We start from the raw sequence: 25,416 nt of genomic DNA on the forward strand, positions 1-25,416 counted from the left end.
AGTAACAGAGGTGACTTATAAGAATGTCATTATCTATATTCCTGACTCCTACCGCAGGAAAACAGGCTATTTTCATGCTGAAGCAGGAGCAGAATTTAGCAGGCAGATAACCCGGCAGGCGGGAGATGCTCGGAGGGTTATTTCGGGCTGTGTTCCTTTCCAGGCGTTTTCCTTGCGTTTTGGTATTTTATTCTCCACGCTGGGCTGTGTTTTGACCTTGGCGCGGGCAGCGGGGGCCCCCAGGGTGTTTTTCCCCCCCTCCTCTGAGTCTAAACATCAACTTTTCCACTATCGGCTCCGCGGGATATTTCGGGTGGTGGCAGCGTCATCCCGCAGCCTTTGATGCGGCAGAGCCTCAGGGGCCCCGAGAGGTTCCCGGCTCTGGGGGAGAGCCCGGGCTCTGGGGACCCCTGGGACAGGTGGGCACCAGGCTGGGGGTCCCCCAGACACAGAGAGGGAGGTTTTGATGTCCCCAAGTGTGAAGTCATGCTGCAGGGGGGATGTGTGGACTCTGTGCCCACCCCGGGGGTGCCCATCACAGGGGGATGCCCACCTTGGTGGGACACCTGTCCCAGAAGGATGCCCTTCCCGGGGCTGCCCATTCTGGGGGAATGCCCACCCCTTTGGGATGCTTATCACAGGGAAAAACCCACCTCAGGGCATATCCTGCATGATCAATTCCCATCCTGGTGGGATGCCCACTCCAGTGGGAGGGCAATCCCGAGAGGGTGCCCGTTCTGGTGGGATGCCCATTCCAGCGGATGCCCATCCCAGGAGTACAGCAATGCCAGCAGAACACTTGCCAACTACGGAGCTGCACCCCACCTTTGCCACAGCCTTTCTCTTGTTATGCTCAGACCCCACGCATGCATGTGGGGCTGTTTGTGGGGCCAGTGGCCACTTCTGTCCCCTCTGGCCCCTGCCCTGGTAACCTCAGTGCCCTCCCCGGCCCTGCTTTTCCCCCAGAGCCAAGGGGAGCCGTCAGCCCCGGCCGGGAGCGGTGATGGACGATGCTCATTCCCTGTCTGTCGTCTTGTACCTCCCGGGGCCGCTCCCAACGCCCGGCCTCGGCGGCACCAGCCCCACCGCCCCGGCAAATTCCAGCATCGGAGATGCTGCAGTCAAGGTGCCATGGTGATGGGCGCCGCAGCCGCGGGGATGGACCGGGAGCGGCGGCAGGAATGGCTGGGATGGAGACGGGCACAGCGGGAGGAAGAAGGGGGTCTGCGGGGAGGGAATGGCAGAGAGTGCAGGGAAGGAGGAGGAAGATGGACAGACAGCAGCCGGAGGGGCTGATGGACGTGAAATGGGGAGGTGGAGGGATGGAGAAGTGATGGATGGACAGATGGACATTGGCAGCACATCCCACAGTTTGGGATAGGTTTGTGTCCCCCCACAGCTCAGCCCCTCCTTCCCACAGCTCCCCCAAACACAAATCGGGGCAGGACTGATAAAAATATATTCTTTATTCTTCTCTAAAGGCTATCAATGACACCTGTAACAAAGCATCATTATTATTAATTATTATTATTATTATCTTTAATTATAAAAAACAGGGCCTGGGGCCAGCAAAGCAAGGTGGGGGAGTGGCACCAAACCGTCCACAATAAATATTTTATTTACAGCAAGAAGGGACCCCGTGGAGCCGGGGTGTGGCCGGGAAGGTGCGTGGCACTGAGCCCACCCATGGCGGGATGGGGTCCCTAGGACACATCCATACCCACCACCCATGGGTGCCTTCAATCCAGCCGGGCACCCTTCATGGGGGGTGGGTGGCGCAGACCCCCTCCGGGGCTGGGCAGGGCGATCCCGGGGAGGGTCACAGGCACTCGTGCAGCACCTGGGTGTTGGTGCAGTTGAGGCAGCTGACGTGGCAGCACCAATGGAAGGTGCAGTTGCAGCGCTCGGTGACGCGCTGGGTGCGTGTGCGGTACCCGCGCCCGCAGCACAGTAACTCGCACCCGTCCAGCCCCGGCGAGGAGCTGTTGCAGAACCTCCCGGCCGTGCCTGCCGTGCCCGTCTTCCCGCTGTAGGTGCAGAAATTGGGGGATTTCTCGAAATAGACGAGGTCATGGGGAGAGGGAGGCTTGTGAGCCGGGTTCTCGGGTTCCAGGTGATGCAGCTCCACCCGCGATGCCCGGTTGCTGCCCTTGTTGCCGTAGATGACGCGGGAGGCGCCGTCGAAGCGATCCTTCAGGACATCACCCACGGCACGGAAGGTGGGCAGCCGCATCCAGCAGGTGCGGACGGTGCAGGAGCCGGACATGCCGTGGCACTTGCACTCCTGGCGCATCTCTGAGAAGACCGTCTGGAAAAAAGGGGAGAATTTAGGATCACCGTGCTCCTACACCCCTCGTTTCTACTATCCCATCATGCTCAGACATCACTTTTCCCAAAGACAAGTGTGAAACCCATCTCTGACTGTTCCCAGCATGCATGTGGGAACAGGCTGGAGATCTTGGTGGTCATGCTTGTCTCCGTGCCCACACCAGGGATGCCCACAGCCCCCAGTGCCCTCACCATTCTCCCAGTGCCCTCACCATGCGCCCGGCCTCGTTGTTGTGCAGGTTCATGAGGAAACGCAGGTCTCGGCCCTTCTCACTGGAGTCCACAAACTCCCTCCCAAAAAGGCGACCGAAGTCGATGTTGTCACTGCAGCCCCCCCAGTGCCAGTCAGGCCCCCCAGGGCCACGGCGCCGGTAGTCACAGGTGCAGGACTCGATGGACCCCTCCGAGCACGACCGGGCCACCGAGTGTGTCACACCAGCACTGGTAATGGCAAAGATGAATGCTGTCTCCCGGCAGCCTGTGGAGGGAGCGGGGCCTCAGGATGCTGCTGGGATGGGGAGGGGGCACCCACCAGCACCCCCAACCCTCCATCACGATGGGGTGGTGATGCCCCACGGCAAACCAGGGGCGTTTTGATGAGCATCCCAACTCGGGGGTGCATAGAGAAGGTCTGGGGACCCCCGTGCTGACCCCCAGCCTCACCCCGGTTGACAATTTTGCCGAAGATGTTGGGGCCCTGGGAGGTGGGACAGTTCCAGCGGCGGTTTCGGAACTGCCACTTGCACTCCTTGATGGCTGTCTGGAGGCCGGAGCTGACGCTGTGCAGGATGCCGGGGTTCTGCCGGATCAGCTTGCGCTGCTTTCGGCTCAGCAGCTGCAGGCTGGGGTCCAGCACCAGCTGCACGTTCTTGGAGTCTGTCAGCAGGTTGGTGGACGAGGCCACGTTGATGATGCCCCTGTGGCACAGGTGGGGATGGTGACCACTAGCGGGGGGTCCCCAGCACCTCCCTCCTCGCCTCAGCCTCCCTCCCTGCAGGCTACTCGATGTGACTGCAGCATCTTCCTCCCTGGTACCCCTGTAGAGATCCCAAACGGGGCTCGCAGCCCTGTGTCCCCCCACACGCCCCGTCCCCGGGTACAGGGCAGTCTCTGCTGTGCCTGTGCCAGCCCCGCCCTCCCGCCTCACCACCCCGGTGCCGGTACCGGTGCCGGTGCCGGCGCTGTCCGACTCACCACCACCGCCCGCTGTTGTTCACTGCCAGCGTGTTGGAGAGGGAGGAGAGGGCCAGAGCCCAGAGTGCCCGGAGCGCCAGCCCCAGCGCGGCGGCGCGCATGGCTCCGGCCCCGGGAGCCCCGGCAAAGTGCGCGGGCGAGCGGCCGTCCCGGTATTTATGGTGCCGCAGAGCCCCCGGCCCGGCCGCTACATCCACGCGTGTTTCCGGACGCGCGGGGCGGCTCCGAGATGAGGACGGCCGCGGGGGGACGCGGAGAGCGCCGGGCGGGCGGGCGGGCCGGCACCGCCACCGCCACCGGGCTGCAGTCGGTGGCCGGGGCGCGGCGTCGGGGGTGCGGTGCCCAGCGCGCACTGACCGGGCCCTGGAGCGCGGCGTCGGGCGCTCCGTTCGCGGCGCCGGTGCCGGGGACCCGGTGCTCTGTGCCCGGTTCTCGGCACTCTGTGCGCGGTTCCCGGTGTCGGTACCGGTCCTGGTTCTCGGCGGTCCGTGCGCGGTACCCGGTGCCGCTGGTCGGTACCGGCAGCTCCCCGGGGAGCCGGCACGGCTGGACTCGGCTCGGCTCGGCGGGTGCACAGCGCTCAGCACCCGGGAGCATCTTCCAGCCCCTTCCCTCTTATAGGGGCGGCGCGGAGGGTCCCCGTGGGCCGGTCCCGCCGCGCGGGGCCTCCCCGCGTCCTCGCCCTAACAATGGGGAGCGGCGGAGCTGCGGCATCTCTTACGGGGCGGCGGGAGCGGCGGCGCCGGGGCTGTCCGTCACGGCCCGGATTAGCCCGGCGGGTGGCTGCGCCCCGGCCCCGTGCCCAGAGCTCCCGGCTGCCGCCCCCCGCCTTCCCCGCCGTCCCGCGCACACGTTCTGCCCGCACCGGCACCGGCACCGGCACCGGCGGGGGAAGCCCGGCACGGCCCGCGACAGCTCCCGGCACAAGGAGGTGCTGGTCCCGGAATAACCTGGGACGGCTCCGGGCGCACGGAGGGAGCGGGGAACGGGGATAGCCTGGGATGTCCCGGGACAGCCCGGGGTGCACAGGGTAGGAGTGACAGGATTTCCCGGGACAGCCCCGGGCGCACGGGGACCACAATCCCGGGAAAGCCCGGGGACACCGTCCTGGGGCCACCGACTTTCCGGGGGACAGGACGTGCAGCCCCCAGGGACGTGGACCGTCGAGGCTGCGTGGGCGCCCCTGCGGAGCCCACGGAACCCTCTCCCGTCCTAGTCCGTGCCCGGCGGGACTCAGCTACAGCCTCCTCCAGCAGCTCGAGCCCGGGTTGTCCCGGGCTGTCCCGGCGGCACCCCGGACCCCCGTGAACGTGCCCGTGGACACCCACGGTGTCTAAAACCCGCGTGGGCGCGGCACGGCCCCGGATCGCCCAGTCTGGGCCGGTACCGGTGTCGGAGGTAGGGATGGACCGGGGGGGGGGGGGTGGGATTGAGGGGTAGAAGGGGGTGGAAGGAAGGGCAGGGGGTGCTCGGACGCTGGCTGGGGGCGGCCTGAGGTGCCCACGGCCTGAACGCGGGCACTCAGGGCTGGTGCTGGCCCGGTCTCGGCTGGGACAAGACTGTCCCCCTCATCCCCCGCCCGGGCCGGTTGTGGCTGAGTGTGAAGCCCCCAGTGCGGGGCTCGACGGGCCGGGGGCCCTGAGCTGAGTCCCCCGTTGGGGCGGGAACCGGGGGGGGTAATCCCCCAGCCGCGGTTTCCCCGGACCAGTCATGCGGGGCCGGATTAGCCCCGCTCGCCCGTCACGGCCCCGGGCCGCCGCTCACCAGTTTAATTCAAGGACGGACAAAGCCCGGGACGACGGCGGAGGTGGGGGGCTCGCACCGGCACCCACCCGCACCCCTTCCCCCGGCCCGGGAGGAGCCCAGGGCCGACCCGGGGTCTGCTCCAGCACGGCGCTCCCGCCTCCCCCGCCCCGGTTCCCGGCCGGGCCGGGCCGTGTCCACGCCCTCGGGCCTCCGCCCCGTCGGGGCTCCCGGGGCTGAGGTCAGCGGCCGCGGGGAGGCCCCGGGGCGCGGCTGGGAGGGCCCTGCCCGGGGCTGTGCCACCAGCGGTGGGGCGCAACCACGGCCCTCGCCCTCCCCCGCTCCATCTCGGGACCCTCCGGCCCTCGCACTCCCTGCCCACTGCCCCGAGCCCCCGTTCTCCCCATCCTCTCTGCTGCAACCCACGGCGGCCCGGCCGCCCGATGCTCGGGATCCCCCCAGTCCTGGGGTGCCGCTGGAATGGGTCCCGCAGCCGTCGGGGCTGCCCGGAGTGGCCGCCGGTACCTTCCCGGGAGCGGAGGGCATTCGTCCTGTCCTGTGTCACCGAGCAGGGACGGACATGCGGGCAGCGGGGACAGACAGACGTGGGAAGCACCCCCGCTCCCGTTCCCGGCCCCTGCCCTGCCTGCGGGCACTGGGACAGCCTCGGTACCGACGATATCGGCATGGTGCGGGGGTGCTCAGCCTGTACCCCGTGACGGTGTTGGGGTCCCCGTGCCCCCTGAAGCATAGGGACCACCCCCCAGTCGTGACTCTGACTCCCCGGTGCTCCTGGCGGGAGGGAGACCGGGGACCCCTCTCTCCCCATATCCCCATCGCGCCCCGCCGGTGCCGCTCCCCTTCGGATGGGACTCTGCTCCCGCGGTGCGGGTCTCGGTGCGGGTCCCGGTGCGGGTCCCGGTGTAACGGGCTCATGTCAGGGCCGGGGGAGGGGGGGGACACACGCAAACGGGGACCCCCCCTCAGAGCGCCCCCCCCGCACTGCTGCAGCCGTTGCCATGGCAACGCCTCGTGGCTCTCGCGATCGCACCCCCCGCTCCCCGCGCGCGCCCCCGGTCTCGGGGGGGGGGAGGTTGCGGGAAGCGGTGCGGGGCGGCGGGGGGGGGCACCGGGCGCTCTCGCGAGATCGGCGCGATCGGGGCCTCCGCTTCCGGCGGCGGGAGCGGTGCAGAGTCAGCGGCGGCGGGGGCGGAACCGGCACCGGCACCGGCACCAGGTGCGGGGGGCCGCGCCGCTCGGGGGATGCGGGGCGCGGGCATCGCCGTGGGGTGTGCGGGGGGTACCCGGGGGGCTCGGCACCGCAGCGGCGCGGGGGGGGCTGCAGAGCGTGCCGGTGTGCCCGGAGCGGCGGGGACGCGCAGCCCCGGCGGGTTGGGGGGTCGTACCGGGGGTGGGGGGGGGATGCGGTGCGGTGCGGTGCGGCGGGGGCGGGGGGCGATGCGCAAGGGGGGGGGCGGCGCAGTGCGGGGTGGAGAGGCGGCGGTTTGGGGGCGCGCTGCGATGGGGGGTGGTGAAGAGGGGGAGCGGTGAATTCGGGGGTCTCGGGGGCACGGGGGCTGCACACGCTGGGGGGGGAAGGAGCGCGCTGCGGTCCGGGGGGGGGGCGATGGGGGCCTCCTTCTCCGGCGAGGCTGCGGTGATGGGGGCATCGTGCAGAGGAGGGGTTGGTCCGTGGGGGGACAGGACCCCTCGAGGAGGGGGACAGCCCTGCCTCAGTTTCCCCCAGTGCAGCGCCCTGGGCTATCATTTTGCAGGGTGCAGCGGGGGGCGCTCAGGATCCTCATCTTTGCATCCCCCTGTATGGAGCTGCACACAGAGACACCCCCATATAGTGCACGGCCCCCTCCCCAACCCCTTGCCTGGGATCCCTAAACCCTGCATCCCCTCAGGACATAAGGATCCCCCATCTCTGCAGTCCCCCTCCCCAAGCACGGGGGACCCCTCAGCTCCACCCCTGCAGATTTCAGGGCCTCCCCCAGCCTGCCCCATGCCCCCGCAGGATCCGGCCTCGGAGCCAGCGCCGCCGTCACCATGGGCAACATCTTCGGGAACCTGCTGAAGAGCCTGATTGGGAAGAAGGAGATGCGGATCCTGATGGTGGGGCTGGACGCTGCTGGGAAGACCACCATCCTCTACAAGCTCAAACTGGGGGAGATCGTCACCACCATCCCCACCATCGGTGGGTGGGGTTGGGGGGGCACTGAGCAGACACTGCTCCCCATCAGGGCTCCTTTGAAGGGGCTGGCAGCTCCCCGTGCCTCAGTTTCCCTCCGCTGTCGCTCCCCGCAGGGTTCAACGTCGAGACAGTGGAGTACAAGAACATCAGCTTCACCGTGTGGGATGTGGGTGGGCAGGATAAGATCCGGCCCCTCTGGAGGCATTACTTCCAAAACACCCAGGGTAGGTGTCTCAGGGGACACCATGAGGGGATTTGGGGAGCGGGGTGGCAGCAGAGACCCCCATCAGTGCCTGCTGCTCTCCCCAGGGCTGATCTTCGTGGTGGACAGCAACGACCGGGAGCGGGTGAACGAGGCGCGGGAGGAGCTGATGCGGATGCTGGCGGAGGATGAGCTGCGGGACGCCGTCCTCCTCGTCTTTGCCAACAAGCAGGTGGGTCTGGGGGTGGGGAGGGCCCTGTGGGGGGGCTGAGACATCCCCAGGCTGTCAGTGGAGAGCTTCCTGTGGCACCAAGGCTGGTGTCAAAGAGGCTGTGTGACAGAACCATGGCCTCCCCTGTGGCATCACAGGTGGCCCCATCCCCATGGCATCACCAAGGCTGGTCTTTAACAGCCCTCTGGTTATCCCTGTGGTGCCAAGGCTGGTGTCTCACACCCCCATGGCAAATTCCTGCTCCTCTCTGTAGCATCAGGGCTATCCACTGTGTCAGAGCTGCACCTATGGCATCAGGCCTGGTGCCAGCCCCCGTGGAGGGGTTTTATCCATTCCTGCAGCATCGAGCCCTTGTGTGACCTCCCTTGTGTGACCTCCCTTGTGTGACCTCCCCTTGTCTGCTCCAGGACCTGCCCAATGCCATGAACGCAGCAGAGATCACGGACAAGCTGGGGCTGCACTCCCTGCGCCACCGTAACTGGTACATCCAGGCCACCTGTGCCACCAGCGGGGATGGGCTCTACGAGGGCCTCGACTGGCTCGCCAATCAGCTCAAGAACAAGAAGTGAGGGGGGGTCCCCTTGTGCCCCCCTGGGCCGTGCCAGGGCCCCCCCCCCGGCCGCCCCCTCCCTGCCCCGGTTGGGTTTTGCTTTCTTCTGGCACCGGTTGCTGTGGGGTTTTTCGCCTTTTTTGGGGTCCCCCTGGTTCCCCTCGGATCTCGTGTGTGCGTGCGTGGAATTAGAGCTCTATATAACGCCCGGGGGGGCAGGGGCAGAGCCCCGGGAGGGTGGGATGGGGGCTGGGGGGGCCACCTCGGCACTGCCCTGCCTGGGGGAGCCGGGGACACCCCATCCCCATGCATGTCCCTGTACCCCTCGCCTTCCTCTGGACCAAATGTGGGGGCAGCAGGGCCATGGAGGGGATTTGGGACTATACACTTCCCTCTCCCTCCCAGCACCCCCTCCCGGCCCCGTGTGCCCCCCCCGGGCATCCCACACGTCCCCGGCCCCCCCATGTCACTTCGAGGCAGGTCTCCTCCCCGCAGTGTGACCATTGCAGAGGAGGGGGCACAGGGCTGCCAAGACCCCTGGGGTCCCCCTGGCCATGCCCCCCCTCCTCTCCCTGGCCACCTGCCCCCCGCCCCATGCCAGCATAGTGATTGTATGTCCCTGCCCCTCACGGACAGACAGTGTCCCCCCCCCCACCCTGTACTGTGCCCCCTCCTCCCCAGCACCGTATTTATACCCCTGGTCTGTGCTTGGTGTGACGTGTCGCTGCGGCTCTGCCCTGTCCAGGGACGTGTGTTCTCAGCCCCCCCCCCCCCCCAAGCCCCCTGCGCCTGAGACGGTGGGTGACCTCCCCTGACCCCCCCCTTGGATATTAAACATGTTTTATGTAGTGCTGCCCCTCGTCTCTTCTTCCGCAGCCCCCCCAGTGTGGGGGTCCCGCGGAGGGGACAGTGATGGACAGCCCCGGGCTGGCTTTAATTAGAAAGAGCTTAACGGGGCAGGGGGGGCGAGGTGGGGCTGGCAGGGGGTGAGGGCTCCCCCCCCTCCCTTCCCAGGCTCATCTTTAGGGGAATATTGGATGAAATGGTAAATCCCATTAGTGCTAATCCCAGCTGGGGCGTGGGGACGGTGCCAGTGCTGGGATGGGCGCGAGTGGGACTTGGCCCCCCCCCCTCCACCATCCCTGCCCCGTGTCACCCCCCAGCATAAGTTAAGGGAGATTGAATCATATTTGGGGCCATGGCTGCCATCCCATCCCCGTGTCCCCTCTGCATTGGTGTCTGGGGGACTGTTGGCCATGTTGGTGATACCAGGGGGCTGTGGTGGGGGCTCCCTGGTGGGTGAGAGCTGCAGAGGCTCCCCAGTGAGCTGGGGACTGTGGAGATGACATGGAGGAGCTCCAGTACAGGGTGACCGGTGCCCCACAGTGGGCCGGGGTCCATGGACATGATACTGGGGAACCAAAGTGGGGATGACCGAGGCTCTGGGAGCTGCAGTGCAGATGACCGGGGCTCCCCGGTGGGTGGGAGCAGCAGAGCCGGCACCGACGCGTTCCCACCGGCTGGACCGACGGCTTTGTGTGGCGAGGGCTGACCCGGCGCCCCTAATCCCATTAGCGCCCCGGGCCCAGCCGCCAGCCCGGCTTCCCCACCTCTCGGCAACCGAGGCTGGTATGTGGGTGCGCCGGTGGGGCCGGCGTGCCGATGCCGTCGTCCGGGAGCTGCACCCGGCGTCACCATCGTGGAGCTGCACCGGGTCCGGTGACACCAGTGAGGCCATCCCCGCACACGCGGGGCGGGAGGTCCAGGCTGCTCTCCGTGTGCCGGTGTGACCCCGCCACACCGGGGGGATTCCCTGTGTTCTCAGCTCTGTCCCAGGGGCTGCACATCCCCAGGCACGGGGATGGGTTTCCGGGGCAGGTTCCGGGCTCCGGCCGGCCCGCTGGTCCCCCAGCCCGGGCTCGGGGCTCTGTTTCCCTTGTCCTGCTGGGGAAGAGCTGGGGAAGCGCCGGGAGAAGGGATGACCTGCACCCGCCGGGTGCTGGAGGAGGGTTCTGGACCCGGGGAGGGGTCCTGGCCCCCGGTGTGTGCCGGTTTCCCCGGGCTGTGCTGCCGCCTGCTGGCACTGGCGGCGCCAGGACACCGGGGCTGCACCCGACCGGCGCCTGGGACGCGTTCCCCGGCCCGGACCCCAGCCCAGACCCTCCGCCTTGACCCCCGCTCTGACCGCTCGGTGCGGGCCGAAGCCGTCGGGACGGTCCCCGGGCAGGGGCGGACCCCGGTGCCCGCCGGGGTGCCCACGGAGCGCAGGCACCGCGTGGCACCGGGCACAGAGACAGCGGCCGGTCCTGAGCATCCTTCTGTGCCCCAACTCGCTGGGGGCCCGGAGAAGCTGCGGGCGCCCGTCCCGGGGCCGGTCTCGGTGTGGGGGCGGTCCCCGGGGCGGGGCCCGAGGTGGGGGGCGGTCCCGGTGCCGGTCCCCGTTCCTCCGCCGCCAGCCCAGCCATGCCGTTCCCCGCCGCGCTGCTGTTCCTGGCACTGCTGCTGCCGCCGCCGCCGCTCTCCCTCGCCGCCGAGAGCGAAACCGAAACCGGCACCCGGGAGCTACGGCTGGAAACGATCGTGAGCCCGGGGGGGAAACGGGGGAACCGGGGCTGCGCGGGAGATACCGGGCACCGAGGAGCCACGCGGGCCCCTTGGGCAACGAGCTGAGACCGGGGCGGGACCGGCAGGGAGCGGCGGCACCGGCGGGACACGGGGCACCGGCGGGATGGTGCTGCTCGGGGGGCACCGGGGAGCCCGGCCTGGGCACGGGTCGGCGGGAAGAGGCACCGGGAGGCCCGGGCTGCGCTGGGGGGAAGCCACGGGGCACCGGGAGGGTCGGGCTGCGATGGGAGGACACCGGGAAGACCGGGCTGCGGCGGAGGAACGCGGCGCACCGGGGACGGGGAGCCAAGGTGGGAGTTGGGCTCTCGGAGCGCTGGGGGGACCGGTGGGCACGGGGGGTGCGTGGACCCCGAGGCGAGGGGGCCCCGTCCCGGCTCCCCGTGACCTCCCCGTTGCAGGTGCCCCCTCCCGAGGGCTGCACGGAGCTGTCGGCGCCGGGGGACACGGTGCACATCCACTACACGGTGCGGGCGGGCGGCGGGAGGAACACGTCAGCACTGCGCTCCGGCGGGCGGGGCGGGGGCCACCGGCACCGGCACAGGCGGGGGGACCTCGGCCGGCACCGGGGCGGTACCGGGGGTGGTACTGGGGTGTGCAATAGGGCGGTACCGGGGTGGGCAATGGGACGGTACCGTGGTGGAACCGGAGTGAGAGTAGGGGTGGCACCGGGGCATGAGGACGGCACGGGGCGGGACAAGGGGATGGTGCTGTGATGCCACTGAGAGTGGCATGGGGACAGCTTCAGGATGGGCTCTGGATGGCACCTGGAGTGGCACTGGAATGACACTGGGGCTGGCATGGGACAATGCCAGCATGGCTGGCACTGGGAGCAGTGAGGGTGTCCCAGAGTGACACGGAGTGTACTGGGACTGGGATCAGCACAGGGATGGCACAGAGGGGTCACAGGGACTGGGATCAGCACAGGGGGTCACAGGGACTGGGATCAGCACAGGGATGGCACAGAGGGGTCACAGGGACTGGGGTCAGCACAGGGGGTCACAGGGACTGGGATCAGCACAGGGATGGCACAGAGAGGTCACAGGGACTGGGGTCAGCACAAGAACAGCACTGGGGACACTTTGGCAGCCACACAGAGGAAGTGCCAGGGCTGTGTCCCCAGGGGTGACAGTGGCAGTGACTGTGACCATGCTCCCCACAGGGCAGCCTGGAGGATGGCCGGATCATCGACTCCTCACTGAGCCGGGACCCCCTCCAGGTGGAGCTGGGCAAGCACCAAGTCATTCCTGGTGAGTGAGGGGCTCAGGGGGAGCAGGGTAGGGGGGTAACCAGGGTAATCCCAACCAACCCCACTCACTCTCATCCCACTCTGTTACAGGTCTGGAGCAGAGTCTGCTGGACATGTGTGTGGGGTAAGTGTGGATGGGGGACACAGGGGTGGGCAGTGTCCCCCCTGCAGTGTCCCCACCATGATTTGTGGCACCAACACTCTCACTGTGGCAGGGAGAAGCGCAGAGCCATCATTCCCCCTCACTTAGCCTATGGCAAGCGGGGATCCCCCCCCACCATCCCAGGTGAGTGCAGCCCTCAGGGTCCCTGTGGGGTCTCTGTGGGGTCCCTGTGGGGTCTCTGTGGGGTCCCTGCTCAGGCTGTGCTCTCCTTGCAGGTGACGCTGTGCTGCGGTTCGAGGTGGAGCTGGTGGGTTTGTCCCGGGCCAGTTACTGGCAGAAGGTGGTGAACGAGGTGGTGCCACTGCTGTGCCTGGGGCTGGTGCCAGCACTGCTGGGGCTCATTGGGTTCCACCTGTACCGCAAGGCCAGCAGCCCCAAGCTCTCCAAGAAAAAGCAGAAGGAGGAGAAGAGGAACAAAGCCAAAAAGAAATAAAACCTCTCCCTCTGCATTTGCAGCTGGTCTTCCTGAGACAGTGATGGGCATAGAGCAGTGGGAAGGGGCTGTGCACCTGTCAGGTCCCTGCCTGCTCCAGGGCCTTGATGGATCATGTCAGACCTGAGCAGGAGGTGACAGAGTCAATGAATCCCAGAAATAAGACCCTGGAGCACATTTTCAGGCAGTTTTGCTCTTTTAAGGCAGATCCAAGCAGTGACAGTCCCTGGAGTCCCCAAACACCAGGCAGGTCCCTGGTGGAGCCAGGAATGGGGTCCCAGTGGTTGACACCTCCCTTGGGGTGCACCATGCCCAATATCCCTGAGTGTGGCTCCCCCACAATGTGGGGCTCATTTTTGGGGATGCAGCTTTCTCTTGATGGTGAGGATGGGGTAGGGGTCTTTGAGCACCTTCTCCTTGGTTGCAGCCCCTGCCAGGTACTGCTGGAGCAGCCCACGCAGGTCCTGGTTCCTGTTTGCCAGGGCATCCCGTGCTTTCTCCAGTGCCTTCTCCTCCAGCTTCACCTTGTTGAACCGCTGCCAGAACCTCTCCAGCCCCACATAGTCCATAATGGCCTGGGGGGAAGCAGTGGGGAGAGTTTGGGGTCTCCAGGCTGCCTAAGCACCAGCTGGGTGATCCCCAAAGCTGAATCACAGCCCTCATTCCCTGTGGACTGTGACAGAGCCTCCTCACCTCTGCCAGGGGCTCATCAGGGATCTCCTCCATCACCCTCAGGACTTTCTGCTGCTCCCACTCAGCCAGTGAGGAGGAGTAGAAGGGCAGCACCTTCTCCTCTTCCTTCTCCAGCCTGCGGCACATCTCAGCCAGGCGCAGGATACGCTGGGCCTGGGGGGGGACACCAGGAAGGTCAGGTGGGAAGGGACAGCAGGACACTGGAGACAGGGACATCCCCACTCAGCACTGCCCAACTCACCTTCTCCACCAGCTGCTGCAGTGCCTTGAGGGTGGCACTGCACTGGCAGGTGAGGGTGACCAGGTGGGTGTGAGCTCTGGCCCCAGCCTGGTTGACCTGAGCCCGGAGTTTCTGGAGCTTCTGGAGGGCGAGGTCCTTGTCATCCCGTAAGTGCTGGCACTGCTTCTCACTCTCCTGCAGGTGAGCTGCCATCTGGCCCTTGATGGCTGTAACCATGTCCTGGTGAAACAGCAGGTGGGGCATTGGGGAAAATTCCTTCTTGGAAAGGGTGGCCCAGTATTAGAATGGGCTGTTCAGGGCAGTGGTGGAGGCACTGGAAGTGCTCGTGGATGTGGCCCCTGGGGACATGGTTTAGTGGTGGCCTTGGCAGTGCTGAGAAAATGGTTGGACCTGATGGTCTTAGAGACTTTTCCAACCTCAATAATTCCATGATTACATGGCTCAGGTGCTGCTCCACAAACTCTTGGGAAGCCCCTGCTTAGCCCAGCCTGTTGTCACCTCCTTACCAGTGCTGGGCTGGATTTATTGAGTCTCAGAGGCTTTTCCAAACTCAACAATTCCATTGAAAGTGCATGGGGAATGCAGGTGACCCCACTCCCAGCCCCACCCAGCACCCTGCCAAAACCTGGAGCTTCTGCAGCTTCTCTGCCTGTGCTTCAATCTCACGGGAACTCTTCTCACACTTCTTCTTCAGCTCCTCCAACTCCACCTTCTTCCTCTCCGTGGCCTGGGTGTAGCTCCTCCGGGCCTTCTGGATCTGGTCCCACAGCCCCTCCAGCCTGGCCCCCAGCTGCTGCCAGCTGTACTGCTGGTCCTGCCAGCACTGGGGACACACAGGTTACACCCCCAAACCTCCCTTGCCAGCCCTAAAAGCCCCTTGATGCTCCCTTTGTGCCCCCTGCCTGGTTTTTGATGTCGTCCCGGGCGCTCTGGAAGTTCAGCAAGGCCTCGTGCTCGTTCCTGGTGTGATTCTGCTCTGAGGTCAGTGCCATGTCCCTCAGGCAGCTGCTTTCCCAGTCCTGTTGCTCCAGAATGATCCTCCTGCAGGGACACATGGCAGGACAAAGGGGTTTCCTCCCTGACAGAGACACTGCAGGGGTCCCAGTGGGGTAAGGGGAGGCTCAACTCCATCCCAGGAGAGCCCACAGGTGCCACTGCTGCCCCATTCCCCTTCTCCCCAACAAAATTCCACACCTCTCAGCCTCAAACTCAGCCTTCAGGACATCCACCTGGGCATTAAACCCCTCCTCCAGGTAGCCCAGGCGGCAGCGCTGGAGGTGCAGCAGTTGGTCCACGAGGTGCAGGTGGCTGCTCAGGGCTCGGCTCTGCTGCTCCTCTGCTTCCTTCAGGTCCCTGACCAGCGTCTGGGGAGTTTTTAGCAGGTCATGTGTGTCCCCTGGCATCCTCCCCCACCCTCCCCAAGCCCTGCAGTCACCTCAATGATGCCATCCTTGCAGTCCATGACCCGTGAGAAGGTCTGAGAGAGGATCTCGATGTCCTGGCGCAGCTCCTGGTCCTTGGCCCGGCGCTGGGCCGAGCGCCAGAGCGTGTGGACCTTGTGGAGACCCCACGTGCTGCTCTGCTCCTCACGGGACAACTTGTCCTGTGGAGAGACCAGGGCAGGTGGGAAAGGGTGTGAGAATTGATAAAAGATTCGTGTTAATCATAAAAGTATCGGGGGTTGTATAAACCAGGATATGTAGGCATGAAAGGAAGCACTAAAGGAAGGAAAATAGATGATTCAGTAATTTTGTTTTAAATCCTCTTGTTATGAATATTATGTTTTTAAATAAGTTGTATCTAATGACAGCTTGCAAAACAAGACTTTCACACAGCCCAACAGATCCTGCAAAATCAGGTTTCTTGCCTTGGTGTAATCAATTGCAGCCTATCCCTAAGACCAGACTTCCTGATTTTTTCCTTTTCCTCATCTACCAAGACCAGATGGTTATCTATGGGACCTGATAAATTGCCTGGAGACTCATGTCATCCCATGGACCACCACTGCTTGCCTGGCAGAACTATGACAGCAAAAAAATAACAATTATTGATGACTACAAGGAAACCATGCTGCAAATCAAGGTTTGGTGGAGCACGGAGTGGGCTGTGACCCCTCTGCCTCCCCAGTGCTGCTTGCTCTGTCTATATAAAATAAAGCAACCTCAATTTTGTTAAATATCAAGACTTTTGTTTCTCATTTATAACAAGGGGCAGGGGTGGGGTTGGGGCTGTCCCTGGTACCAGGGGTGCAGCAGAACAGGGGCAGCCCCAGCTCTGGTGGAGAAGAGAGGGGCATTTTCTGGGGTAAAAGTGGTTTGGGGGCTTAGGGGGTGGAGTTTGGAGGCAACTGGGGGAGGCTGCAGCGGGGTCCCAGACCTGCAGGAAGCGAGTGAGCAGTTCCCGCTTGGCTTTGGCCGCCTCCTCCTCAGCCAGCGCTTGTTTCTGCTGCAGCAGCAGCTCGGCCGTGGGAGCCGCCATTGAACGGGGCCCCGCCATGGCTGGAGAAGGGGACACAGTGGGATGGGTCAGGGGGGGCTGCCTGGTGACCCCTCCCCAAGGTCCGTTCCCCCTGCCCACCTCCAGCTCCCCGCACTAAGGGTACCCCCAGATCCCATAACTTTGTGCCCACCCCCATTTCCCTCCCCAGGCCCCCCCCCCAGGCCCATTTCCCGCTGCCCATCCCCACCTCCAGAGCCCTCCTAGGCTCACCCCGTCTCCCTCCCCAGCTCCTCCAGCGCGCACCGCCCCGTGCCCACCCCCACCTCCGCTTTTAGGGTCTCCCACCCCCCTTTGGGGTCCCGCTCCGGTACCGGTCCCGGTGCCGGCCCCGCTCCCGCGTCCCTCCGGTCTCCTAGCAACGGCCGCTTCTGCTCAGGGGGCGGAGCCTCGGCGGCACTTCCGCCCTGACCCGCGCGGGCGCCCCCTGGCGGCCAACAGCGCGCTTGCCACCCCCACGGGGCGGCTCCCGCCGCTTCTGCTTCTCCGCCATTGGTCAGAGCTCCGGGATTCCCAGCCGTGATTGGCGGGCGGCCGCCGCCGTGGGCGGGACCTGCGCCCGTGGGCTATATAAGGGCGCTGCGGCGGCGGGGCGCAGGGCGGTGGGCGGGTGACAGAGGGGGGTGTCTGTGCCGGCTGCCGCCATGCGGGAGCGGAGGCCGGCACCGGCCGCTCCGGCCCGCTGCAAGCTGGTGCTGGTGGGTGACGTGCAGTGCGGCAAGACGGCCATGCTGCAGGTGCTGGCCAAGGATTGCTACCCCGAGGTGAGCCCGGATCATCGCACCGGGAACCGGCAGCGGGCACCGGTAGGCGCGACCGGGCGCTGACGCTCTCGGTGCTATTGCAGACGTACGTGCCCACCGTGTTTGAGAACTACACGGCGTGTCTGGCCAGCGAGGAGCAGCGGGTGGAGCTGAGCCTCTGGGACACCTCCGGTACCGGAGGGAGACGCGCGGTGCATGTTTGGGGGGCTGGCGGGGGCTCCGGTCCCGGTGGAGCGGGCGGGGGCAGTGATGGGGGGTATTTGCTGGGGAAGGTGCTTTGGGGTTTCGGGGGATTGGGAGGCTGCAGTGAGGTGTTGTGGTGTCCCGAGGGTGTTTTGGGGACCTGCAGCGCGGGGTGGGGGCGGCTCTAGTGAGGTCTCGGTGATGTTTTGGGAAGCCGGGGGTGTTTTGTGATCCCGGCTTGGTGACGGTGCTGGGGGTCTTCAGGTCTAGGGTTATATCCCTAGGTGTGGGGGTCGCAGGTACTCCCCAGGGACACACTGGGGGGTGTCACAGAAGGCTGAACCCCTTATTTGGGGGGATCCCCACACCGCTGAGCCTCCCCGGGTGGGGTCCGGGATGCTCCCTGCGTCCTGCTTGTGAATTATGGCAGAGCCCGGTGTTTCCCTTCCCTGGGCACCCCAAAGAGTTGGGGGTCTCGGGGCAGCCCTTCCCGGTGCTGCAGTGTCCCCCCCGAGCGGGGGGGTCCCCGCCGGTCCCCGGTTGCCATGGCGATGCGCTGGCGCAGCCTCTTTGCTATTCTGTGCACGGAGCGTCTGGGCTGCGAAACCCCTCCGAGGCCTTTGGGGGGTCGAGGGGGGGGGGAATGTTGGAGAGGAGGGGCACCCCTGACCCCCACCCCCCCACCCCACTGACCCACTCCCTCGCCCCCTGCTCCGCGTCCCCCGCAGTCCCGGTGCGGTGCTGGTGGCTCCGTGCCCCCGAGGGGGGGTGGCAGCGTGTGCCACCCCCTCCTCCGGCTTTCCCCCCACCCCGACACCCCTGGGTGCTGCCGGGGCTCCCCAAAATAGGGGGGCGGGGGGAGCTGTTACATAAACACCGCGGAATCCATTTCCCGCTGCCTCGTGAAGGCGCGATGCGACGTTGATGGGCTGCGGGCACGGAGGTGGCGTTTTGGGGGGGTTCCAGCGCTGTGCCCCCCTCCCCTGCTCGAGAGGGGTCGTGTCCCTTTTGGGGGGGCTCTAGAGCTGTGTGTCCATCTGTCCCTGTTGAGGAGCTGTATCTGTTTTGGGGGTTTCTGCCCCTTTTGGGGGGCTCTAGAGCTGTGTCCATCTGTCCCTGTTGAGGAGCTGTATCTGTTTTGGGGGTTTCTGTGCCTTTTGGGGGGATCTAGAGCTGTGTCCATCTGTCCCTATTGAGGAACTGCATCTGTTTTGGAGGTTTCTGTCTCTTTTGGGGGGATCTAGAGCTGTGCATCCATCTGTCCTTATTGAGGAGCTGTATCTATTTTGAGGGTTTCTGTCCCTTTTAGGGGGTTCTAGAGCTGTGTCCATCTGTCCCTATTGAGGAGCTTTATTTGTCTTGGGGGTTTCTGTCCCTTTTGGGGGGATCTAGAGCTGTGTGTCCATCTGTCCCCACTGAGGAACTGCATCTGTTTTGGGGGTTTCTGTCTCTCTTGGGGGGTTCTAGAGCTGTGTCCATCTGTCCCTATTGAGGAGCTGCATCAGTTTTGGGGGTTTCTGTCTCTTTTAGGGGGCTCTAGAGCTCGGTGTGCCCACCTCAGGCATGAATAGGGTTTGGGTTTTTTGGGGGGGGGCTCTAGAGCTGTGTGTCCCCCGTCCCTATTGAGGAGTTGTATCTATTTTGGGGGGGTTCTGTCCCTTTCTGGGGGCTCTAGAGCTGTGTGTCCATCTGTCCCTACTGAGGAGTTCTATGTGTTTTGGGGGTTTCTTCCCCTTTTAGGGGGCTCTAGAGCTGTGTCCATCTGTCCCTATTGAGGAGCTTTATCTGTTTTGGGGGTTTCTGCCCCTTTTGGGGGGCTCTAGAGCTCGGTGTACCCACCTCAAGCACAAATAGGGTTTGGGGTTTTTTTGAGGGGATCTAGAGCTGTGTATCCATCTGTCCCTATTGAAGAGATCTATCTGTTTTGGGGGTTTCTGTGCCTTTTGGGGGACCCTAGAGCTCGTTGTGCCCACCTTAGGCACAAATAGGGTTTAGGGGTTTTTTTAGGGGATCTAGGACTGTGTGTCCCCCTGTCCCCTTTGAGGTGCTGTGTCTTTTAGAGGGCTCTAGAGTTGTGCTCCCCTGTCCCTGTTGAGATTCTCCACAACTGAATCCCCATGCTGGGCAGGAGTGGGGCTGTGTCTGTTTTTGAGGGCTCTGTAAGTCAGTACACCCCACCCAGGTGGGAGGTGGCTTTGTGTCTTTTTGAGGGGTCTGTGTCCCTTTTGAGGGGGCTCTAGAGCTGTGTCACTCTGTCCTTCTTGGGGTTCTCTAGAGCTGTGAGCTGCTCACCAGCCTGAGCAGGAGGGGACCTGTGTCCCTTTTAGGGGCTGTGGGTTTTGGGGGGCTCTAGAGCTGTGTCCCCCTACCCCAAGCAGGAATGGGGCTGTGTCCATTTTGGGGGTCTCTAGAGCTGTATCCCACACCCTGGGCATGAGGGGGGGCTGTGTCTGTTTTGGGGGTCTCTGTCCCTTTTGGGGGGCTCTAGAGCTGTGTCCTCACCCCAGGCAGGAATGGGGCTGTTTCTGTTTTGGGGGTCTCTAGAGCTGTATCCCACACCTGGAGCATGAGGGGGGCTGTGTCTGTTTTGGGGATTTCTGTCCCTTTTGGGGGGCTCTAGGGCTGTGCCCCCACCTCAAGCAGGAATGGGGCTGTGTCTCTTGGGGGGGGCTGTGTCTGTTTTAGGGGTCTCTATCCCTTTTGGGGGGCTCTAGAGCTGTGCCCCCACCCTGGCCAGGACAGGGGGCTGTGTCCCTTTGCCAGACCCCCTTTCCCATGTCCCTGGGGTGGGGGGCTGAGCAGTGACACCCCCTTTGCCCCCAGGCTCCCCCTACTATGACAACGTGCGGCCCCTGTGCTACAGCGACTCGGACGCCGTCCTGCTCTGCTTCGACGTCAGCCGCCCCGAGACCCTCGACAGTGCAGCCAAGAAGGTGGGGAGGGGGCTCAGGCCCCAGGACAGGCCCCCTGTGGGGTTTGGGGGGGCTCAGAGATTTAGGGACACTGACCCAGGAGGTTCCTTGTGAGGTTTGGGGGACTCACAGACACAGAGACACTGACCTTGTGGGGTTTGGGGGGCTCAGAGATTTGGGGACACTGACCCAGGGGGGTCCCAGTGAGGTTTAGGGTGCTCACAGAGACACTGACCTTGTGGGGTTTGGGGGGCTCACAGACACAGAGACACTGACCTTGTGGGGTTTGGGGGGCACAGAGATGTGGGGACACCAATGCAGGGGGTTCCTGGTGAGATTTGGGGGACTCAGAGACACAGGAACATTGACCCTGTGGGGCTCAGAAATGTGGGGTCACTGACCTGGGGGGGTGTCCCAGTGAGGTTTGGGGTGCACACAGACACAGGGACACTGATCCTGTGGGGTTTGGGGGGCTCAAGGATGCAGGGACACTGATGCAGGGGGGTACTTGTGAGGTTTGAGGGGATCCCTGTGAGGTTTGGGGGACTCACAGACACAGGGACACTGACCCTGTGGGGTTTGTGGGGCTCAGAAATGTGGGGACACTGACCCAGGGGGATCCCTGTGAGGTTTGGGAGACTCACAGGCACAGGGACACTGACTCTGCAGGGTTTGGGGGGCTCAGAAATATGGAGGACACTGACCCAGGGGGTCCCTGTGAGGTTTGGGGGACTCACAGACACAGGGACATTGATCCTGTGGGGTTTGGGGGGCTCAGAGATGGGGAGACACCAGCCCAGGGGATCGTGTGAGCTTTGGGGGATGCAGGGGAACAACAATTTGGGGTGATCCTTGCAGGGTTTGGAGTGCACAGGGATGTTTTCTGATGTCCCTATGGGATTTGGGGGCTCAGGCATGCAGGGACATGGCCCAGGAGGGGTTTCTGTGCCACACTTGGGAGTCCCATCAGGATTTTGGGGGTTCAGGACTGTCAGGACACTGTCCTAGGAAGTCCCTGTGGGGTTTGTAGTGCCCAAGGAGACTGAGCCAGGGAGTTCCTATGGGATTTGAGGATGCAGGTCTGGGGCACACTCTCCTTGGGTATCACTTTGGGGGGCTCAGGGATGTGGGGACCCTGGAAATATTTGTGGTTTTTGGGGGGCTCAGGGACATGGGGACACTGTCCTGGGGGGATTTCTATGGGATTTGGGGGGCTCAGGGACGTGGGGACACTGTCCTGGGGGGGATTTCTATGGGATTTGGGGGGCTCAGGGACATGGGGACACTGTCCTAGGGGAATTTCTATAGGATTTGGGGGGCTCAGGGACATGGGGACACTGTCCTGGGGGAATTTCTGTGAGTTTTGGGGGACTCAGGGATGTGGGGACACTGTCCTGGGGGGATTTCTGTGAGTTTTGGGGGGCTCAGGGGTGTGGGGTTGCTGTCCTGGAAATATTTCTGTGGGGTTGGGAGGGCTCAGAGATGTGGGGACACTGATCCAAGGGGGGGGGTCTCTGTGGGGTTTAGGAGACTCAGGGACATGGGGACACTGTCCTGGGGGGGATTTCTGTGGGGTTTGAGTGGCTCAGAGATGTGGGGACACTGATCCAAGGGGGGTCTCTGTGGATTTTGGGGGACTCAGTGACATGGGGACACTGTCCTGGGGGAATTTCTATGGGATTTGGGGGGCTCAGTGACATGGGGACACTGTCCTGGAATATTTCTGTGGGATTTGGGGGACTCAGTGACATGGAGACACTGTCCTGGGGGAATTTCTATGGGATTTGGGGGGCTCAGGGACATGGAGACACTGTCCTGGAATATTTCTGTGGGATTTGGGGGGCTCAGTGACATGGGGACACTGTCCTGGGGGAATTTCTATGGGATTTGGGGGCTCAGGGACATGGGGACACTGTCCTGGAATATTTCTGTGGGATTTGGGGGACTCAGGGATGTGGGGACACTGTCCTGGAATATTTCTATGGGATTTGGGGGGCTCAGGGACATGGAGACACTGTCCTGGAATATTTCTGTGGGATTTGGAGGGCTCAGTGACATGGGGACACTGTCCTGGAATATTTCTGGGATTTGGGGGACTCAGGGATGTGGGGACACTGTCCTGGAATATTTCTATGGAGTTCTGCCACATGGAAACACCAACTCTCTGGGGTGAAAGGAAGAGGATTTTGGGGTTCCCCTGTCCCTGAGAGCATCTCCATGCCTTGACCCCTCAGTGGAAGACAGAAATCCTGGATTATTGCCCCAACACACGGGTGCTGCTCATCGGGTGCAAGACAGACCTACGGACAGACCTGAGCACCCTGCTGGAGCTCTCCCACCAGAAACAGGCACCCATCTCCTATGAGCAGGTGGGGAGGGCCCCAAAATCAGCTTTTGGTGCTGGGATTGGGATGGGGTGTCCTGTGGTCTGGTTTGGGAGTGGGTTTGGTGTGTCCTGGTGTTTGTGGGGGTGATTTTTGGGTGTCTCATTGGTTTGATGTGGGGGTGAGTTTGGGGGGATCCCAGTGATTGCATAGGAGTCATTTTGGGGTGTCCCAGTGTTTGTGGGGGGTGATTTTGGGGTGTCTTGGTGGTCTAGTGTGGGGGGATCCTGGTGTTTGCACAGGAGTAATTTTGGGGTGTCCCAGTGTTTGTGGGGGTGATTTTTGGGGTGTCCCAGTGTATGTGAGGGTGGGTTTGGGGAGATCTCAGCGTTTGTGGGGGGTGATTTTGGGGTGTCTCAGAGGTCTGGTGTGGGGGGATCCCAGTGTTTGCACAGGGGTCAGTTTGGGGTGTCCCAATGTTTGCTGGGGTGATTTTTGGGGTGTCCTGATGGTCTGATGTGGGGGTGGGTTTTGGGGATCCCACTGTTTGCACAGGAGTCAATTTAGGGTGTCCCAGTGTTTACTCAGGGGTCAGTTTGAGATGTCCTGGTGTTTTCAGGGGTGGGATTTTGGAGGATTTCAGTATTTGTCGAGATGGATTTGGGGTGTCCTGGTGTTTGGAGGGATGGGATTTGCAGTGTCCCAGTGTTTGCAGGGGTGGATTTGGGGTGTGCAGGGGTGAGTTTGGATTGTCCCAATGTTTGTGGAGGTGGATTTGGGGTGTCCTGGTGTTTGCAGGGGTGAGTTTGAGGTTGTCCTGGTGTTTGTGGAGATGGATTTGGGGAGTGCAGGGGTGAATTAGGGGTGTCCTGGTGTTTTCAGGGGTGAGTTAGGGGTGTACTGATGTTTGCAGGGGTGAGTTTGGGGTGTCCTGGTGTTTGTGGGGGTGGGATTTGGGGTGTGCAGGGATGAGTTAGGGGTGTCCCAGTGTTTGCAGGGGTGAGTTTGGGGTGAACTGATGTTTGTGGAGGTGGATTTAGGGTGTCCTGGTGTTTTCAGGGGTGAATTTGGGGTGTCCTGCTGTTTGTGGAGGTGGGATTTGGGGTGTACAGGGCTGAATTAGGGGTGTCCTGGTGTTTGCAGGGTGAGTTAGGGGTGTCCTGGTGTTTGTGGGGGTGGGATTTCAGGTGTGCAGGGATAAGTTTGGGGTGTCCTGGTGTTTGCAGGGATGAGTTTGGGTTGTCCCAGTGTTTTCAGGAGTGAATTTGGGGTGTCCTGGTGTTTGTGGGGGTGGGATTTGGGGTGTACAGGGCTGAATTAGGGGTGTCCCAGTGTTTGCAGGGATGAATTAGGGCTGTCCTGATGAGTTTGGGTTGTCCCAGTGTTTTCAGGAGTGAATTTGGCCCATCCTACTATTTCCAATGGGATGCATCTTGAAGCATCCCGATATTTTTTTTTGGGGGGGGGGGGGCGGTGGATGTCTCTGAACTGTGACACGGCGCTGCCCCCAGGGCTGTGCAGCCGCCAGGCAGCTGGGAGCCGAGGGATACTTGGAATGCTCAGCCTTCACCTCGGAGAAGAGCGTGCACAGCATCTTCCGGACCGTGTCCGGCATCTGCCTGAGCCGGGCTGCGCCGCCGCCGCCCCGCAGCCCCGCCCGCAGCCTCTCCAAGAGACTCCTGCACCTCCCCAGCCGCTCCGAGCTCATCTCCTCCACCTTCAAGAAGGAAAAAGCAAAAAGCTGCTCCGTTATGTGAAGGGGAAAAGGGAATTACCCACCCCCTCACAACTGCTATGGGGTGGGAGGGGTGGGTAGGGTGGTGGAGACCCTCCCCTCAAAAGGAGGATGGGGGGTGCTGCCCTTCCCCTTGCACCTTTTGCCCTGCCAGCCCCCCATGGGAGGGGGGGATTGGGGGGTGTTTTCACCTGGTCCCCAATTCTGAGGGAGTTCCTGGGGGGTTTGGGGTGCACAAGACCCCTGGGGGCATCAATCCAGGGGGGTCCCCTGTGGGGTTTGGGGTGTCCAGACCCTCAGGGATATCAGCCTGGGATGGTCCCTGTGGGGTTTGGGGTGCCCAGACCCTCAGGGATATCAGCCTGGGATGGTCCCCATGGGGTTTGGGGTACCCAGACCCTCAGGGATATCAGCCTGGGGTGGTCCCTGTGGGGTTTGGGGTGTCCAAACCCTCAGGGGTATCAGCCTGGGATGGTCCCCGTGGGGTTTGGGGTGTCCAGACCCTCAGGGGTATCAGCCTGGGATGGTCCCCGTGGGGTTTGGGGTGTCCAGACCCTCAGGGGTATCAGCCTGGGATGGTCCCCGTGGGGTTTGGGGTACCCAGACCCTCAGGGATATCAGCCTGGGATGGTCCCCGTGGGGTTTGGGGTACCCAGATCCTCAGGGATATCAGCCTGGGATGGTCCCCGTGGGGTTTGGGGTGCCCAGACCCTCAGGGGTATCAGCCTGGGATGGTCCCTGTGGGGTTTGGGGTGCCCAGACCCTCAGGGGTATCAGCCTGGGGTGGTCCCCGTGGGGTTTGGGGGACACAGGGACACTGTCCTGGGGATCCCTGTGGGGTTTGGGGTGCACATCATGGGACTCATCCATGGACTCATCCTGTTTTCTCCCCCTTCTACCCCATCCCTCATCTGCTGCTTGGCCCTGGGGGACCCTAGTGGGTTGGGGAGGGGGGGGTTGTTTTATGGACTGTCTTTGGGGGGGGTGTCTCTGTTCCATGTCAGTGTTATTAAAAAGCTTATTTATTATCAGAAATATAACACCTACCTACGTGCAGCCCTGCCTGGCCTTGTGTTTTGGGGGGGGTGGGGATCCTGGTTTTTGGAGGGTGGTGGGAGTTTTGGGGTGTGTCGGTGTCACTGGTGATGGTGACAC

The 25,416-nt window shown here is 63.4% G+C and overlaps 5 protein-coding genes across 6 annotated transcripts; 3 read left to right on the forward strand and 2 right to left on the reverse strand.

Moving 5' to 3' along the window:
• Nucleotides 1-1,819: 1,819 nt before the first annotated feature.
• On the reverse strand, nucleotides 1,820-3,754 carry WNT1 (Wnt family member 1; the record flags this gene model as incomplete). Its single annotated transcript, XM_079329293.1, has 4 exons — nucleotides 3,523-3,754; nucleotides 2,992-3,245; nucleotides 2,541-2,806; nucleotides 1,820-2,308 (listed from the first exon to the last, which is right to left on the reverse strand). Exons 1-4 carry the CDS (start codon nucleotides 3,621-3,623, stop codon nucleotides 1,820-1,822), a joined length of 1,110 nt encoding a protein of 369 aa, XP_079185419.1. The 5' UTR covers nucleotides 3,624-3,754.
• Nucleotides 3,755-6,364: 2,610 nt separating this feature from the next.
• Nucleotides 6,365-9,294, forward strand: ARF3 (ARF GTPase 3). Its single transcript, XM_079329289.1, has 5 exons — nucleotides 6,365-6,502; nucleotides 7,286-7,465; nucleotides 7,576-7,686; nucleotides 7,772-7,896; nucleotides 8,304-9,294. Exons 2-5 carry the CDS (start codon nucleotides 7,318-7,320, stop codon nucleotides 8,463-8,465), a joined length of 546 nt encoding a protein of 181 aa, XP_079185415.1. The 5' UTR covers nucleotides 6,365-6,502; nucleotides 7,286-7,317; the 3' UTR covers nucleotides 8,466-9,294.
• Nucleotides 9,295-10,859: 1,565 nt separating this feature from the next.
• On the forward strand, nucleotides 10,860-12,935 carry FKBP11 (FKBP prolyl isomerase 11). Its single transcript, XM_079329299.1, has 6 exons — nucleotides 10,860-11,026; nucleotides 11,470-11,535; nucleotides 12,231-12,318; nucleotides 12,408-12,441; nucleotides 12,533-12,603; nucleotides 12,696-12,935. Exons 1-6 carry the CDS (start codon nucleotides 10,910-10,912, stop codon nucleotides 12,911-12,913), a joined length of 594 nt encoding a protein of 197 aa, XP_079185425.1. The 5' UTR covers nucleotides 10,860-10,909; the 3' UTR covers nucleotides 12,914-12,935.
• A 155-nt stretch (nucleotides 12,936-13,090) lies between these two features.
• Nucleotides 13,091-16,633, reverse strand: DRC2 (dynein regulatory complex subunit 2). Its single transcript, XM_079329298.1, has 9 exons — nucleotides 16,604-16,633; nucleotides 16,224-16,345; nucleotides 15,283-15,450; nucleotides 15,042-15,211; nucleotides 14,750-14,888; nucleotides 14,473-14,670; nucleotides 13,848-14,066; nucleotides 13,607-13,759; nucleotides 13,091-13,488 (listed from the first exon to the last, which is right to left on the reverse strand). Exons 2-9 carry the CDS (start codon nucleotides 16,341-16,343, stop codon nucleotides 13,264-13,266), a joined length of 1,392 nt encoding a protein of 463 aa, XP_079185424.1. The 5' UTR covers nucleotides 16,344-16,345; nucleotides 16,604-16,633; the 3' UTR covers nucleotides 13,091-13,263.
• A 295-nt stretch (nucleotides 16,634-16,928) lies between these two features.
• RND1 (Rho family GTPase 1) lies at nucleotides 16,929-25,316 on the forward strand. 2 transcript variants are annotated; one of them, XM_079329310.1, is made up of 6 exons: nucleotides 16,929-17,107; nucleotides 17,191-17,278; nucleotides 20,114-20,223; nucleotides 22,437-22,571; nucleotides 24,038-24,597; nucleotides 24,970-25,316. In XM_079329310.1, exons 1-5 carry the CDS (start codon nucleotides 16,988-16,990, stop codon nucleotides 24,281-24,283), a joined length of 699 nt encoding a protein of 232 aa, XP_079185436.1. In that variant the 5' UTR covers nucleotides 16,929-16,987; the 3' UTR covers nucleotides 24,284-24,597; nucleotides 24,970-25,316. The 2 variants fall into 2 exon arrangements, with proteins under 2 accessions (XP_079185436.1, XP_079185437.1); XM_079329311.1 differs by having other exon boundaries at nucleotides 24,038-24,526; nucleotides 24,987-25,316.
• The last annotated feature ends 100 nt before the right edge of the window (nucleotides 25,317-25,416 follow it).

Source organism: Erithacus rubecula, assembly GCF_903797595.1.
Source record: "Erithacus rubecula genome assembly, chromosome: 31".
In the NCBI taxonomy this organism is placed as follows: Eukaryota; Metazoa; Chordata; class Aves; order Passeriformes; family Muscicapidae; genus Erithacus; species Erithacus rubecula.

Bases quoted from the DNA above. Each gene is read 5' to 3' on its own strand.
- FKBP11 (XM_079329299.1), top strand. From the start codon at position 10,910: ATGCCGTTCCCCGCCGCGCTGCTGTTCCTGGCACTGCTGCTGCCGCCG. The intron at 11,536-12,230 runs GTGCGGGCGGGC...TGCTCCCCACAG, and splicing joins CGGTGCACATCCACTACACG to GGCAGCCTGGAGGATGGCCG. The intron at 12,319-12,407 runs GTGAGTGAGGGG...ACTCTGTTACAG, and splicing joins CAAGCACCAAGTCATTCCTG to GTCTGGAGCAGAGTCTGCTG.
- DRC2 (XM_079329298.1), bottom strand. From the start codon at position 16,343: ATGGCGGGGCCCCGTTCAATGGCGGCTCCCACGGCCGAGCTGCTGCTG. The intron at 14,067-14,472 runs GTTTTGGCAGGG...CTGTTTCACCAG, and splicing joins AGAAGCTGCAGAAGCTCCAG to GACATGGTTACAGCCATCAA. The intron at 13,489-13,606 runs GTGAGGAGGCTC...GCTTCCCCCCAG, and splicing joins CTGATGAGCCCCTGGCAGAG to GCCATTATGGACTATGTGGG.
- ARF3 (XM_079329289.1), top strand. From the start codon at position 7,318: ATGGGCAACATCTTCGGGAACCTGCTGAAGAGCCTGATTGGGAAGAAG. The intron at 7,466-7,575 runs GTGGGTGGGGTT...CGCTCCCCGCAG, and splicing joins CACCACCATCCCCACCATCG to GGTTCAACGTCGAGACAGTG. The intron at 7,687-7,771 runs GTAGGTGTCTCA...TGCTCTCCCCAG, and splicing joins TTACTTCCAAAACACCCAGG to GGCTGATCTTCGTGGTGGAC.
- RND1 (XM_079329310.1), top strand. From the start codon at position 16,988: ATGCGGGAGCGGAGGCCGGCACCGGCCGCTCCGGCCCGCTGCAAGCTG. The intron at 17,108-17,190 runs GTGAGCCCGGAT...GTGCTATTGCAG, and splicing joins CCAAGGATTGCTACCCCGAG to ACGTACGTGCCCACCGTGTT. The intron at 20,224-22,436 runs GTGGGGAGGGGG...TTGACCCCTCAG, and splicing joins TCGACAGTGCAGCCAAGAAG to TGGAAGACAGAAATCCTGGA.